At 52.7% G+C, this 15,606-nt stretch overlaps 1 protein-coding gene across 4 annotated transcripts in view; it reads right to left on the bottom strand.

Annotated features, from left to right (window-relative positions):
• SEPTIN3 (septin 3) overlaps window positions 1-15,606 on the bottom strand; it is a 29,358-nt gene that overhangs the window by 8,069 nt on the left and 5,683 nt on the right. The window contains exons 1-6 of one of the 4 annotated variants that reach the window (XM_054469961.2): window positions 12,753-13,050; window positions 7,931-8,122; window positions 4,042-4,170; window positions 2,864-2,945; window positions 2,396-2,533; window positions 493-610 (exon numbers count right to left, since the gene is read on the bottom strand). In XM_054469961.2, the coding sequence (XP_054325936.1) occupies window positions 493-610; window positions 2,396-2,533; window positions 2,864-2,945; window positions 4,042-4,170; window positions 7,931-8,122; window positions 12,753-12,762 (669 nt within the window). In that variant the 5' untranslated portion in view covers window positions 12,763-13,050. Of the gene's footprint in view, window positions 1-492; window positions 611-2,395; window positions 2,534-2,863; window positions 2,946-4,041; window positions 4,171-7,930; window positions 8,123-12,752; window positions 13,051-15,606 lie in introns of those variants that run through there. The other 3 variants (XM_063662964.1, XM_054469960.2, XM_054469962.2) reach the window with 3 other exon arrangements.

Here is a 15,606-nt window from a genome sequence, read left to right as displayed (position 1 = left end):
AGGCTGAGGCAGGAGAATGGCGTGAACCCAGAAGGCGGAGCTTGCAGTGAGCCGAGATCATGCCACGGCACTCCAGCCTGGGCGACAGAGAGAGACTCCAAAAAAAAAAAAAAAAAAAGAGAAGATGCCAGTGAGGACTAGTGGCCAGCTGACTCACTAATTAGTCAATTAGTCTAGTCCTTCAATTAGGCTAACGTTTGAGGAGTGATTTCTTATGTTCACAGTGATACATGTATTCAGTGGTCTTCACAGGTAGGTTTGGAGGGTGGGAAGAAGGCAGCCCGGAGCTGCGCCATCTTTTCTTCATCATAGTCCCCAGATACCACCAACCTCAGCCTCTTGAATGGTTAAGAAGGGGGCTGGGGTGGAGAATTGGGGGAGGGTTGAGGGTGGGGGTGAAGGCAGAATGATGAGGGCTAGGAGATGGCCTGAACCCAGCGGAGAGAAAGGAGGGGATGGGAACAGGAAAAGAAGACAGGGGGGCCTTCTCACCCTTTGCTTGAATTCAGACTTCTCCTCCAGGGTCATGGTGTCAGCCTTAGCAATGACAGGGATGATGTTCACAACCTTGCTGAGGTGTTTCATGAACTCGAGATCCAGAGGTCGCAAGCTGGGGCACAGAAAAGGCGGGATCATCAGAGCCACCTTGCCCTCCCCAACTCAGCCACCGCCACCACTCCAGGACACCCACAGGAGAAGAGCACTGGGCTGGGCATCTGGCTGAAGCCAAGAGGCTGCTACCTCTCCTCTCCAACACAGCCCCACTGCCTTGCCATCTGCCGAGGAGCCTCAACACCTGCCTTTTTCTTCTTCAGTCCCCATGCGGATCCTGCCTCTCTTTAAGCCCCCCACAAACCACTGCTTCATGACATCTTTTCTGACTCAGGGATTTCTTTCTCCTGGGAGCATCTGTGGACTATTGTCTCTACTCATATGTCCTTGTGCGTGTGTGTCTTTTTTCCTTTTTTGTCTGTCTCAAAAACAAAAAACAAACAACAACAACGAAAAAAAACAACACTGTGTGTGTCTTTTTTTTTTTTTTTTTTTTTTTTGAGACAGGGTCTCACTTTGTCGCCCAGGCTGGAGTGCAGTGATATGGTCATTGGCTCATTGCAGCCTTGACCTCCAGGGCTCAAGCCATCCTTCCACCTCAGCCTCCAGAGGAGCTGGGACCACAGTTGCACACCACCATGTCTGGTTAATTTTTAAATTTTGTGTAGAGACAATGTCTTGCCATGTTGCCCAGGCTGGTCTTGAACTCCTGGACTCAAGCAATCTTCCTGCCTCGGCTTCCCAAAGTGTTGGGATTATAGGCAAGAGCCACCATGCCTAGTGTGTATGTCTTGTTCTGCCTATCAGACTACTTCTTGACAGGTCTCCTCCTAGCCCCCAGAGTTAGTCCTGCAGGGCCAAGCTGGAGGCCTTGCCCTTCCCACAATGTGACAGTCTATCCCCCATCCTACCTCAGGCTCTGAGACCCCAACTTGGCTCTATTTTGCAATCTCAGGGACTCATTAAGTCAGGCTGTCTGATGGTTCATTCTGACCACGGGATCGAAGCCTAGGGAGGGATAAAACCAGCCTTCTGTTGAGTTCCTGGGCCTAGCCCAGGGGTCTTGTTTCATCTCTCTCCTCCCCCTACCATCACTGCCTGGTTCCTAGAAAATTTGGGGCCTACCTTGCTTGTGCCATCCTTTGAAGAGCTTAACTGTGGCCCAGCAGCTGGGCTTAGTAATGTTATGGGACCCCCCTCCCCCTGTCTCTGCAGGAAGGTTTCTGGCCTGCCCCCTAGGATCTCCATCCTCTGCCTGTTCCCAACAATTCCTTCATGGGGCCCACCCGTCACTCACAATCAGAGTTCCCAACATGCTTGTGTGTGTCTTATTCTGCCTATCAGATAGTACTTCATGACAATGGTTGGCCTTCATCTCTGGACACACAATGCCTCACTCCAGGCTGGTACTTTCTAAATGCCTACAACTGGGTCCCTACCCTCCAAACACCAGCCCCAATCCAGGAGCCCTGCCCTGCCCTATTTCACCCTTCTTGCTGCTCCCCTCAACTCCAATTCTTTTCCAAAGCAGGTATTTGGTGAATAAATGAAGTGCCCTCTGCTCACATTCACCAAGTCCTCTTTGCTGATACAGTTGTGCCGTGCTGCTGGGACACCAGTGGGCAGATATTGGTGGCTGATGTTGGACAGCTTTAACCTCCTAGCAAGAAAGTCAAACTTCCTCGTGGAAAGTCTGGGGAATCCCAAGGTCATGGGCCATGACTATGTTCCAGCCCATCTGGCCCTCCCTAGCTGAGTCAACGTATGGATCATCCAATCCAGAATGGGCACAGATGATGCGAACCAGACCAGGCCTGGCAATAGGGGTAGGGTTGGTACATACGAGTGTCCCGTGGGGGAGATGAAGTAAAGGCAGCAGTGGACACGAGTGTCAGGGATGCGTTTCTTCCTGGCGATGTTCACCTCCTCCTTCAGGAACTTCTCGTACTGCTCATTGATGTACTTCTCAATGGGCTCCCAGCTGATGGGGAGGGAAAGTAGATAGATGCATCAGAAGAACAAGACCTAGGGTTCAGCTTAGGCATGATCTGGTAGCAATCTCCTTACATTCATGTCATTCCCTGGTGGGCCTAGGATACCTGCTGCTGGATTCCCCCTCAGCCCCCGCACCGATGGCTTTCCTGGATGGTTAGTTAGCAGGGGTGGAGCTCCCCAGGGGCCCTGGCCTGGGCTACCGGGAACTACAGAGCATGGAGGGTGCAGATGGTTCTCAACATGAATGAATCTGCACCATAGTAAGTATCTTCCCAGCAGAGTCTTTAGGGCAAAGATCTCAGAGGCAGACAGATACCAGTTTTCATTGTTGATTTGGTCTCCAAAGCCTGGGGTGTCGATGACGGTCAGCTTCATTTTGACACCACCTTCCTCTATCACTGGGGGTGAAAAGAAAATGTATCAGAGAGGTCAGTCCTACAGCTGACCCCAGGTACCTGGCAGCCTACTAGCTAGGGGGACCCAGACCTCTTCTTCAGGATCAGTTATTGGAAAAGTCAAATTTAGGGTCTTCTCCATCTCAATATCATGGCTTATGCTGTTCCCTGTACCTGGAATCTGGAATACCCTCTCTACTCATTTCTTTTTCTTCTTCTTTTATTTTTTTTTTAAGAGACAGGGTCTCACTCTGTCACCCAGGCTAGAGTGCAGTGGTGCGATCACAGCTCACTGTAGCCTCGAACTCCCCAGCTCAAGCGATGCTCTCGCCTAAGCCTCCCCAATGGCTAGACTACAGGTACGCACCATCATACGCAGCTAATTTTTTTTTAAGAGACAGGGTTTCAGGCCAGGCTCGGTGGCTCACGCCTGTTATCCCAGCAGTTTGGGAGGCCGAGGCAGGCAGATCATGACGTCAGGAGATCAAGACCATCCTGGCTAACACAGTGAAACCCCATCTCTACTAAAAATACAAAAAAATTAGCCAGGTGTGGTGGTGGGTGCCTGTAGTCCCAACTACTCAGGAGGCTGAGGCGGGAGAATGGCGTGAACCCGGGCGGTGGAGCTTGCAGTGAGCCGAGGTAGCGCCACTGCACTCCAGCCTGGGCGACAGACAGAGTAAGACTCCGTCTCAAAAAACAAAAAAACAAACAAACAAAAAAAGAGACAGGATTTCACTGTGTTGACCAAGATGGTCTGGAACTCCATGACTCAAGCGATCCTCCCACTTTGGCCTTCCGAACTGCTGGGATTACAGGCATGAGCCACCATACTTGCCCTCTCCTTACCTCTTTCTACCTGTCTAAATCCTGTACTTTATCATCCACCTCAAATCTCACCTCCTTCCATTCGAGCTCCCTGCTCTCTCTTCCCTGAACCTGCAGTCTAAGGAGTTTGCTTCAGAGTGCAGTGCTGAAGTCTGTTCTTTCTTAAGGTTGCCTTTTATTGGTCTTATTCTTCAATAAGCCCCATTCTTTCCCCTTTCCAGCAGAGGCACTCACTGAACAAAGCCCATAGGGGTCCCTGCCTGGTCCTCACCATGCCCGATAGCTTTGATCTCCACTGTCTTGGGGATCTTCTCCTCCCGGTTCCAGCTGGAGGCCTTGCGGCTCACTTGGGATTTGAAGAGCGTGTTGACCAGCGTTGATTTGCCCAGTCCACTCTGGCCTACAGCAAAGCAGGAGGAGGAGGTAGGGAGACTCTGCATCCACCTCCTGAGCCTAATACTTCCCCATAAGCTTACAGAATTCTAGAGCCATGATCCAGGCCAACACCTTGTCTGACCACTCACTGGGGGATGGCCAGGCTGAGTGAGGATTGCAGGCAGGTGGGAATGGCTTCCTGCTTACTGCAGAGGGCCTTGGGGAAACATCACTTGGATTCCATATTCTCTCCTTCCCAGAGCCATAGGACTACTGGGAAAAGGGACACCCTCTGCATACGTCTAGTGTCATGGTTTTCTGTTTTGTTGTGATTCCATTTTTTGCTTAGGTTTTCACTTTTTAATGATACTAAAAGGAAAAATAGAATGACTTTGCATCCTGATACTGCCTCACAGTGCATATTGTACATTCACATTTGTTAGCCAGATTCATCTTTATATCAGCCTTGTGGACCCTGAAGCAGAACTATCTTTATCCTCAGTTGAGGTGGTCCTAGAGAGATGAATCCTCTTCTAACAAAATATGTGCAGAGCAATGTAACTAATACATGCAAGACCAGGAACTCGAACCCAAATAACATCTTGGCTCTATATCCACTCTTTGTTCTAGTGTAGCGGTTTTTAGATTGTGCTCCCAGAAGCCTTAGTGTCCTGTGAAGATACATGCCAGAGAGGGCACTGTGAGAGGAGGAGGAGGAGGCTGGGCAGGCAGGGCCTCTGCATCCACTTCCTTCACTATGGCTCCCTTTCACCTGTTTTCCAGATGCATATCTGCAGAAGATTTCATTTCAAGGAAAAGTTTCACAGCTAAAGAGCATTTGAAAACCACTGGTCAGGCCGGGTGCGGTGGCTCACACCTGTAATCCCAGCACTTTGGGAGGCCGAGACAGGCAGCTCATGAGGTCAGGAGGAGATAGAGTCCATGCTGGCTAACACGGTGAAACACCGTCTCTTCTAAAAAAAATACAAAAAATTAGCTGGGCGTGGTGGCAGGCGCCTGTAGTCCCAGCTACTCAGGAGGCTGAGGCAGGAGAATGGCATGAACCTGGGAGGCGGAGCTTGCAGTGAGCCGAGATCGCGCCACTGCGCTCCAGCCTGGGCGACAGAGCAAGACTCCGTCTCAGAAAAAAAAAAAAAGGAAAACCACTGGTCAGGCCAGGCGCAGTGGCTCATGCCTGTAATCCCAGCATTCTGGAAGGCCTAGGCGGGCAGATCATTTGAGGCCAGAAGTTCGAGACCAGCCTGGCCAACATGGCGAAACCCTGTCTCCACTAAAAATACAAAAATTAGCCAGGCATGGTGGCACATGCCTGTAGTCCCAGCTACTCAGGAGGCTGAGGATCGTTTGAACCCAGGAGGCAGAGGTTGTAGTGAGCCGGGATCACGCAACTGTACTCCAGCCTGGGCAACACAGCGAGACTCTGTCTCAAAAGAAAGAAACCTGCTGGTCTGAGCAGTGCTTCTCAAACTTCAACACGTACAAGAATCCCACAAGAAAGACTTGCAATTGACAAGCAGCCTTGGCATTGCCCGGACACTAGTAGGAAATGCAGAATCTCAGGCCCCACCCCAGACCTATGATTCTGAATCTGCATTTTAACTGGGCTTCCAGAAGAGTCCTGTGGAGAGTAAGATCTAAGAAATACTGGGCTGGTGCATTCTTGTGATTATATTAGAAAAAGAACCATGCTGGGGGACAAGGGCCTAGAGTTCCAGACCCACCTGCGTTGTTTTCCCTGAATGCCTTTGGATTAGTCATGCTTTGGTTTCTTTACTGATAGGATGGTGAGGAGAGAGGAAATTGGACAAGACCAGGGATGGTAAATAAGGTGCATTTCTCATTCCTGCTGCTTATCTGGTAGTAGCCACCTAGATCATTATGTTAAAAAGGCTACATCTGGGCTCAGCACTGAACATGTGCCATGACTGACTAGCAGTCTGCCATGCGCACCACTGGGGAGAGAAGTGGCTCACGGGTCTTGGATTTGCCATGCTTGCTCTGAGATGTTTTCTAAGAACATTCGTTCATTAATTATTCTTAGGTGCCAAGTGTTGTCCTAAAATTTGGAGGTACTGTGGTGAAAAAAACATCATCCTTACCCTCAAGGAGCTGTTTAGTGTGAGAGCGACCAAAACATAAGCAGACAGTTATGGTATGTTGCAATAACCACTGTGAAAGAGAACAGCCACAGGGTATTGGAACAGCATTGCCAAGGGAATCCAACCCAATCTCTCTGGGACTAAAGAAGACTTCTGGAGAAATGCAACTAAGCTGAAACCGGAAGGTTGATTTCAAAAGAGTCATGAGTTCTAGCCAGAGGGAAAAGCAGATGCAAAAGCTCTAGGGTAGGAGAGAGCATGGCATGTGGAAGAGCACTGCCTCTTCTGAGTGAGGAGTAGAATGCTAGATAGGAAGCGGTCAGAGATGAGCTGAAGAGGTAGCATCAGGACAGTCTATGAGTTTAAACTTACCCTGAGGTTAAAGGAGAGTTATTACAGAGTTTTAAGTAAGTTGGGTGACTTGATAAGTTTTGCAAGGTTGGAAGATTATTTGGTCACTGGTGGACAAGGGATTGGAGAGGAAAGGCGACAGAGAGCTAGGAGGGTTGGTGCCACTCTGAGTGTGGCCCATAGTAGCCCAGCTACCAGGGTCCCTGAACCATTTGCTACCGGTTCTTGAGATAAGAAGTCTGCCTCAGGAGAGAAATCTACCTTGTCACTGAGCACACCGTTTAGCTCAGTGGAGGTTTTTTATAGCAAGATTTTCCAGATGATTTATACTCTGGCCCAAGCCCCAGCTGAGCTTATCTTGCTGCAGTTAGCACTTTGACAGCACGGAGTCAGGCGGCCACGGCAAGCCAGGTGAGAGACCTAGCTCAGTATAGGGTGGCAGCAGGAGAGAGGAGAGAAGTGGGCAGACATAAGAGATATGTATGAGATAAAATGGACAGGACTGCATGACTGATTGGGGGACGAAGGAGGAAGAGGACAAAAGGATGATGCCAGATTCCTTTTTCAGCACTGACTGGACATCTCACTGAGACGGGGCAAAGGTCCCTTCCTACCCTTTTTTTTTTTTTTTTTTTTTTTGAGATGGAGTTTCACTCTTGTTGCCCAGGCTGGGGTCCAATGGTGCGGTCTTGGCTCACTGCAACCTCCGCCTCCCAGGTTCAAGTGATTCTCCTGCCTCAGCCTCCTGAGTAGCTGGGATTACAAGCATGCGCCACCATGCCCAGCTAATTTTTTTGTATTTTTAATAGAGACAGGGTTTCACCATGTTGGTCAGGCTAGTCTCGAACTCCTGTTCTCAGGTGATCCACCCACCTCGGCCTCCCAAAGTGCTGGGATTACAGGCGTGAGCCACCACACCCAGCCTTCTCTCAAAGTTTTAAAGCACTACAAAAGAGTAGAAATAAGACCACCCTTCATCCAATCCTCCCACCAGCTCTCAGAGGTAAGGAAGAACATTGCTGATTCTCTCATGTCACAAACCCGAAAGCAGGATCAGAGTGGTGAAGGCGCTGCCTGTGTACACCCAGCTGGTGATGGGGGGCTGGGCTGGCATCCACCCGAAGCTCCTACCCCTGGGTCAGCTAGTCTTAAGGGGAGACAGGGGTCAGGCCTTTGTGATCAGCATGGTGAAATTCTCCCTTCTACAAACAGCTCATCTTAGAAGAGCCAGGGTCACAGCCATTTGGGGGAAAGAAATGGGATCCTTGGTGCTGCCCGCCACCAGGCCTGCAGCAGCCCCACAGCCTTCCGTACCAACGACCATGATGTTGAAGTCGAAACCGGTCTTCATGGTCTTCTTGCGCATCTGCTCGATGATGGTGTCGATGCCGATGTAGCCCAGCAGGTTGGAGTTGATGCTCATGGGCTTCATGGGCACCGCTGGCTTAGGCCTGGGCTCAGGCACCAGCTCTGACATGGCTGCGTCCGTCCTGGTCTCTGGGAGCCCTGCAGAGCCAAAGTGGGGGGTCGGAGGGGTGAACAGGAGGACAGCAGAGGTCACATGGAAAGCATGGTATTTTTCTCTTGCTACAGAATCATACAAAGTTGGGCCTGAAAAGGATCTTAGTATCATCCAGTCCAGGTCCCTCATTTCATAGACAAAGAGACTGAGGGCTGGAGGAGAAAGAACTCAACTAAGAACACAGAGCAGGTCAGAGGTAAAATCTGGGCCAGTGCCAGGTTCTCTGGTTGCTGGGCACTTTCAAATGCACCTCACTGCTCTGAAGCCCACATCTGTGCGTCTAACCCGTGGGCTTCTCCATCTTGGCACTAATGACATTTGAGTTATTCTTTATTGTGGGAGGCTGTCACGTGCATTACAGGATGATTAGTGGCACCCCTGACCTTAGTAGCCCCCCAGGTTGTGACAACTGAAAATGTCTCTAGATGGTACCAAATGTCCCCTGGGAGGCACCATTGCCCTGGCTGAGAACCACTGGTCCAAGAAATGTCTGGGGTTATTCAGACCTGAGTCATGCCTCCCTCCCCGAATAAAGGGCAAAGATTTTTTAGGATCCTGCACTAACATCTATTAACTGTCACTGACCTTGGCTGCTTCATCTTTTAGAAGCAAACAGGGCTACCCTTCTCTGGAGAGTGGCTATCACTCTCATCTCCCAGCCTCGATGTCCTCTGTGTACCATGAGCACCACTGCAAAGTAGGGGTGTCTGTACCTGGAGGAGCCCAGACACCCTCCCAGCCATTGTTCTGAATATGTGGAACCAGTGGGGAGGGGATGAGAACCAGATGAGGGTAGTCACTTGCCTAAGACGACACAGTGTGCTCTTGGAGTGGTGGATGGCAGATGAAAGAGGAGGCTGAGGAACCAGCCCTTCCCTAGTGAGGAAGGGCAAACATCCCCCCTGGGTTTAGTGGATCATGGGTGTATTCACACACAGGAGAAATCTGTGGGTTTCCTTATCAGGCCACTGTCCACCAGGGCAGGTTCCAGAATAGAGCATCTCCATTTCCCCATCCATACGACTGGGGTGTGGGGTGAAGTGGAAAGAGCCTGGCTCTGCTACTTCTCAGCTTTGTGGACTTGGGAAGACCACCTCCCTACTATGAGCCTGCATCCCCCTCTGTAAAATGAAAAGATCATCACTGAGACTGTGGTGAGCTTTCGTGAGACGTGATGCTTAGAAGCACTGAGCAATGGCCAGGCGCGGTGGCTCACGCCTGTAATCCCAGCACTTTGGGAGGCCAAGGCAGGCGGATCACCAGGTCAGGAGTTCGAGACCAGCCTGATCAACATAGTGAAACCCTGTCTCTATTAAAAACACAAAAATTAGCCAGGCATGGTGGCAGGCGCCTGTAATCCTAGCTACTCAGGAGGCTGAGACAGGAGAATTGCTTGAAATCGGAAGGCGGAGTTGCAGTGAGCCGAGATCGTGCCACTGCACTCTAGCCTGAGCAAAAAAGTCGAACTCTGTCTCAAAAAAAAAAAAAAAAAAAAAAAAAAAAAGGCACTGAGCAATATCTTAAAGTCCCAGACCCTTTTGCACCAGCCCCTTTCAGGTCTGTAGGGGAAATGAAACAGTACATGTGAAAGCATTGGTTGAAGGAAGGTGTTCCCAGATGCCAGTTACACAAGCATGGTTATTGGACTCCATGTGCTCTTGAGGACACCTTCCAGCTCTGCCGTTCTAGAATCCTATGTTTCATGACTAACACCCTGCAGAGTCTCAACCTTACAGGGAGGCCTGATGGAGCAGCAGATGGGCGGGAGGGAGAGGGGACAGAAGTGTTCCCTTCCCACCCCTAAACCCAGCCAGGAGTCTACTCTCATCTCCCTCCACCTGGTCCTTCCACCGGTACTGGCAAGACCCTCTCTCCCAATGGGAAACTGTTCTTTCTTCTGTCACTCCCAGGCACAGCCACATCTACCAAAGCCTCAGGACCTCCCCAGGGCCTGGCATGGCTCTCTCTTACTTCCCAAGAAGCTGTTCCCAGCCAGGCAGCTCCACACAGCAGCAAGATTGGCCCAGCCCTGCAGCAGCTGACTCTCAGCAGCCTGGCCCTGCTCCTCCACTCTTGCACGTGGCTCACAGGCCCCACTCAGCACACCTGCACTGGGACCAATGCCCCATTTTTCCTGCCCAGCTGCTCACACATGCTGGGCCTTTCCCTTGCCCCTTATGCCTCTGCAGCTGAGCCCATTTTGTCTCAACCTGTGTTATAAGATAGAGCCACATGGTTTAGGGGGGTGGTCTTATCTCAATTTTACAGACTTGGAAAGTATGCCTTGTATTTACTTAAGAGAGGTTGTGTAAAGATTCCTATAAAGTGTGTGTTCTCACCATGGCCTGCTCAGCCCTGGCCTGTCAACTGCAGCATCCTAAAAGAGCACTCCCAAAAGATAGACCCTGTTGGAGAGAGGGTCCTACCAGATTCCCAAGCAGCATCTAGGGGCTACCACAGGCCCGCTACAGGACCAGGACCTGGTAGATCTCACTTTCATTCCTCCAGCAAGCACATATGAGCACCCATTGTGTGCACCGTACACAGTGCCTGCTGGCAAGTCAGCCTCCCCACCACATGCCAGTGACATGCCAGTGACATGCCAGTCACATGCTAACGAGCCACCCATCAGCCCCAAGTACAGCAAATGTGTGCAGGTCACTGTGCCACAAACTTTGCTGGAAGATCCTGTTCCCGCTCCAACCCCTGGCTCCCTCCTCCTCCTCCTCCTCCTCCTCCAGCATTCAACCCCACTGTTACTCCCAGGAAAGCCTCTGCTTTGCCATCTGATGGATGGCCCTCTTCTGTGCCCGCTGCAGGTTTTCTGGTACTCATCACATTCACTCATTCATTCATTCCATCGCATCCAGGCCATTTCATATGCTATCAAATGGGGGTCTACACCAGCCAAGCCCTAGGCTAAATTCCAAGGACACTTATGTACCCCAGACAAGGTTGTTGCCCTTGAGGGCCCCCTGTCTGGTAAGGGTGCCTGACAAATAAACAAAGACTTCTGGGGCACAGAACCAACGCTGCTCTGGAGCTGGATTCTGTAGCTCCACCCTGTGTCCCTACAATGCCCCTGGTCCCACCATGTCAACCTCAGATGGGCAGGTGACCCAGGCTGGAATCCTGACTGGGTGACCCTTATGAGCCTCGTTTTCTGCTCAGACAACTGAGGATAGAACCTACCTTGCTGGGTTGCTATGAAGGTTATATAGAATGAAGAATGTGAATTATCTGGCACAAATACCTACTAGTTCTCACCCTTCTTTAGGGCAGGGCCGTGTCTTATTGATCTCTGTGCCCCAGTCTACCTAGCATTCCACAGGCACTCCTCAATAAATGAATGAATGAATGATGAGTGAATGAGAGCTTCAGAGTGAGGCAGGTATCAGAGACATCACCCTTCTCTTCTCTCAGATGCTTCTCCCCGTGCAGAGCAGCTGACCCCCGTGAGCAATGACTCCCCGTGAGCAATGACTCCCAGTAAGCAATGACCCCCCCGTGAGCAATGGCTGTTGTCTCCGCCACAGTCCAGGGAGAAGAATTGTTGAGACCACCTCCTTCCTCTGCAACAAGGATTGGAGGGGGTCTCCCCAAGGGTGGGGAAGAGCTCAGGTCACAGCAGGGTGCAGCTCAAGTCTGCCATCCTGGCTAGACGGTCCTTGGGGCCCCCCTCAGTTCCTGGCTCTCCCAGGGCCCCTGGAGAAGGGGAATCTGCCTGCAGCACCCTCTGCCAGAAGCTACCTGCCCCATCAGTGCTCCAGGGAGAGGCACCATCCACCTGACTCGGGGCAGCCAAGTCCCCCACAGAAACAGCCCCTCCATTCCCATGCTAAGCAAAGACCCTGGCACTTCCTTTTACGGGCAAATGAATGGCTTTGGCTTTGTCTGGCCCAGGGACCCCACCCCTCTGTTAGGAAGGTGGCAGCTGGGGGAGGGTACTTTTCCAAAATAGCACCTGCTTAGTGTAGGCCCCCCTCTTCCTTCCACCCTGAAGGTGGATCTTCCTCAGCCCCCTGCAGCCTTCAAGACCCCACCACCCCCCACAGAGGCAATTCCAGCCCACCCCAGTTCCAGCCCTAGGCTCTGGAAAAAGGAATCACGAAAGCTCTCTCGGTCCTTTCCTATTCGCAGGAACAGAGGGCCCTGGGACACCCCTTCCCCCATCCCAGTCCTCTGGAGGCCAACGGGTTCCCTTGGAGACCACCAGCTGGTGCCTGTCTCAGCGTGTGCCTGTGGGGGTTGGGGGGGAGGGGACGTATGTATCAGTGCACAGGTCTCTCATCCGGCTGGCATCGCCCTGGCACCTGTGCGTGGTGTGTGTGTGTGTGCGTGTCTTGGTGTACTCCAGCATGGGGCTTTCTGTGCGCATCTGGGTCCCTGCTTGCTTGTCCGTGGGTCCCTGCGTCTCCCCGCGTCCTGTGTCTGCCTCTCTCCGAGATTGTCTCTCTCGAGGTGGGTGCCACCGTATGTGCGTGTGTCCGCGCATCTGTCACCGCGCGTGGGCTCCTCGGCGCGGAAACCCTCCCCCAGGAGCGCCTCCAGCCGCGCTGGCCGGGGCCGCAGCCTCCTCTTGGCGGGTGCCGGTGGCCTGGCCGGCCGCCCTACCTTTGGACATGAATCCTCCTTTGTCTCCGTTCCTCCAGGGAGATGCTCCGGGCGCGGGGCTGCAAGGCTGAGCGGGGCGCGGGCTCCCCCGGGCCGAGCGGCCCCTGCAACCGGGCCTCGCCCCTTCGCGCTCTCCTCCCACCCGCCCGGCCCGCGGCCCCGCCGCACCGCCCCTGCGCCCCGCGCCGCCGCGCCCTCCCCGGGACCTCGCCTCGGCTCGCTCGGCGCCGCGCCGCCCCTGTCCGCGCGCACCGTTGCCGCCGCCGCCAGCCGCCGCCGCTGCCACCCGCACCACGTGACCGCGCGCCCGTCGGCCCCGCCGAGGGCCCCTCCCCTTCCCGCGGTGCCCGCGCCCGCACGCGGGAACTGGCCCCGGAACCAGGCTGCGGGCGGTCCAGGAGCCGCACCCGCGGGCTCCAGGTGCCTGGCCCGGAAAGGTGCCTGCATCCCAGTCCCGTCTCTCACCCTGGACCTGCTCCCCGCCCCTTACCCGCTAGGCTGCGACGGGGACGGGCGGGGGGGTGCGCAGGGGACTAGTGGCAGCCGCGGGCGGCCGTGAGCGCGCGTGAGTCACGCGGGGGCTGGGGTGTTGCGCGGGTGCCTGTAGAGCCCTGAGTCAGGGGCCCGGGTTCCAGGCCCTGCTCCAGGATGATGAACCAATAACCTTGAGCCAGACAGGAACTTCCCTGAGCCTCAATTTGTCCATTAGAAAAAGATTTCATGCATTCAGTGGATGCTAGTGGACAGCATATTGCCAGGCCCTGGGAGCACAGGGGTAAGAACAACCATCCCTCCCCTCGAAGGTTCTGGGTCTAGTGGAGGAAACAGGAAGATGGAATGTCCTAATGCAGGGGCTGGGGTGCACACAGGGAACTGAGGGTGCAGGCAGGTGGGCACCCTGGGGAGAGGGGGCTTGGAAGACTTCTTGGAGGAGATGAGGGCCAGATGGAAAGGCAAATGGGAGTGGAAGGGAAGAATGGAAAGGGAGAGGTATTCGGCAAAGAGAGGACAGCGGAGGTGAGGGGCTCCAGAGGTGAGGGCTGCGTGGTGCTAGTGGACAGCCTAGAGTCCTTGGTGTTGCTGAAGCAGAGAAAATTCCAGACAGGTGTGTAGAGCTAAATAAGAGGCTGGAGAAGTCCGCACGCAGTCTTGGAAGCTGGACTTTAATGGAAGGTAATGGTGAGTCACTGACGGATATTAAGCCGAAAGTGCTGCCATTCAATATGTGAGTCGTTGCAGCAGTTGTGTGTGGACAGGGAACAAGCCGGTGGGTGGGAGGTGGCCTCACAGGGGCAGAAGGATGGAGAGGAGGGGACATCCAGACAGATAGTTGAGTACTGAGGAGGTAAACCAACAAGATAGGAAGTAGACTGGATGAGATGGCAAGAGAGAGATGAGGAAGAAGAGGATACCCGGGTTTCTAGGCACCTGACAGAAGGTAGGCGATGCCTACAGCTGAGACAGTGAGGTCAGGGAGGCAGGAGTCAGTTCAAGAAGAAAAGGGCTACCTCTGGACATGCCCCAGAGACATCCGGGTAGATAAGCCTAGCAGGCTGCTGGCTGCCCACATCTGCACTTCAGGAGACAGGGCTGGGCTGCAGATGGAGGGAGTGCTGAGGTCTCGTAGGGAGAAGTGAAGACCAGAATTTAGGTGAGGTGCCCAGACTGAGTGTGCAGGGTGGAGGGAAAGGGGTCTGACAATCTAATGACTCAATTCAGGCGTTAGACTGGATGCCTTCTAGGCACCTTTCCAGACCCAGAAACTCTGAGCCCTTGAAATGTTGGAAATGAGGCTGCCCAAAGTAGAAATTTCAACAATCTGGATTCCAATCAGCTTACTGCCACCAGCCAGCTTTGGTGTGACTTTAGGCATGTCACAGGCTTTCTAAGACCAAATGAATGTCCAGCCCTTGTGTTGCCCTATTTAGAGTTCTGTGTAGGACTTCCATATATACAAGGCTCCAACTTACCTTTCAGGATTAAAGGGCTGGGGGTGGGGGACCAAGAAAGAGACATCCAGGTAAGACAACTTTTAAGCAACAGATACCTTCCTAAAAGGCTGAGTGTAAATGGATTTGGAAAGTCTCAGGTGAGGTCATTATCTCACATCCAGAGGAGGCTGCAGAGACTACCTATTAGACAAATCACAACTTCCTAAAGCACTAGTCAGTATTTTCATGTAGGAGGTAGGAGGCTTGCTTTTTTTTTTTTTTTTTTTTTTTTTGAGACGGAGTCTCACTCTGTCGCCCAGGCTGGAGTGCAGTGGCACAATCTCGACTCACTGCAACCTCTGCCTCCCGGGTTCAAGCAATTCTCTGCCTCAGCCTACACACCTGGCTAATTTTTTGTATTTTTAGTAGAGACGGGGTTTCATCACATTGGGCAGGCTAGTTTGTTTTTTTTTTTTTTTTTTTGAGACAGAGTCTTGCTCTGTCACCCAGACTGGAGTGCAGTGGCGCAATCTCGGCTCACTGCAAGCTCTGCCTCCCAGGTTCACGCCATTCTCCTGCCTCAGCCTCCCAAGTAGCTGGGACTACAGGCGCCCACCACCACACCTGGCTAATTTTTGTATTTTTAGTAGAGACGGGGTTTCACCTTGTTAGCCAGGATGGTCTCTATCTCCTGACCTTGTGATCCACCTGCCTCGGCCTCCCAAAGTGCTGGGATTATAGGCGTGAGCCACCGCGCCTGGCCTGGCCAGGCTAGTCTTGAACTCCTCACCTCGTGATCCACACACCTTAGCCTCCCAGAGTGCTGGGATTACAGGTGTGAGCCACTGCTTTTAAAGCTGGACACACCTATTGATCACCTGATTATTCCAGGTCTTCAGGAAACAAACAACCCCGGGAGATGC

The sequence above is a fragment of the Pongo pygmaeus genome, chromosome 23, assembly GCF_028885625.2.
Source record: "Pongo pygmaeus isolate AG05252 chromosome 23, NHGRI_mPonPyg2-v2.0_pri, whole genome shotgun sequence".
NCBI lineage: Eukaryota > Metazoa > Chordata > Mammalia > Primates > Hominidae > Pongo > Pongo pygmaeus.
This window is presented reverse-complemented; position numbering and strand designations above follow the sequence as displayed.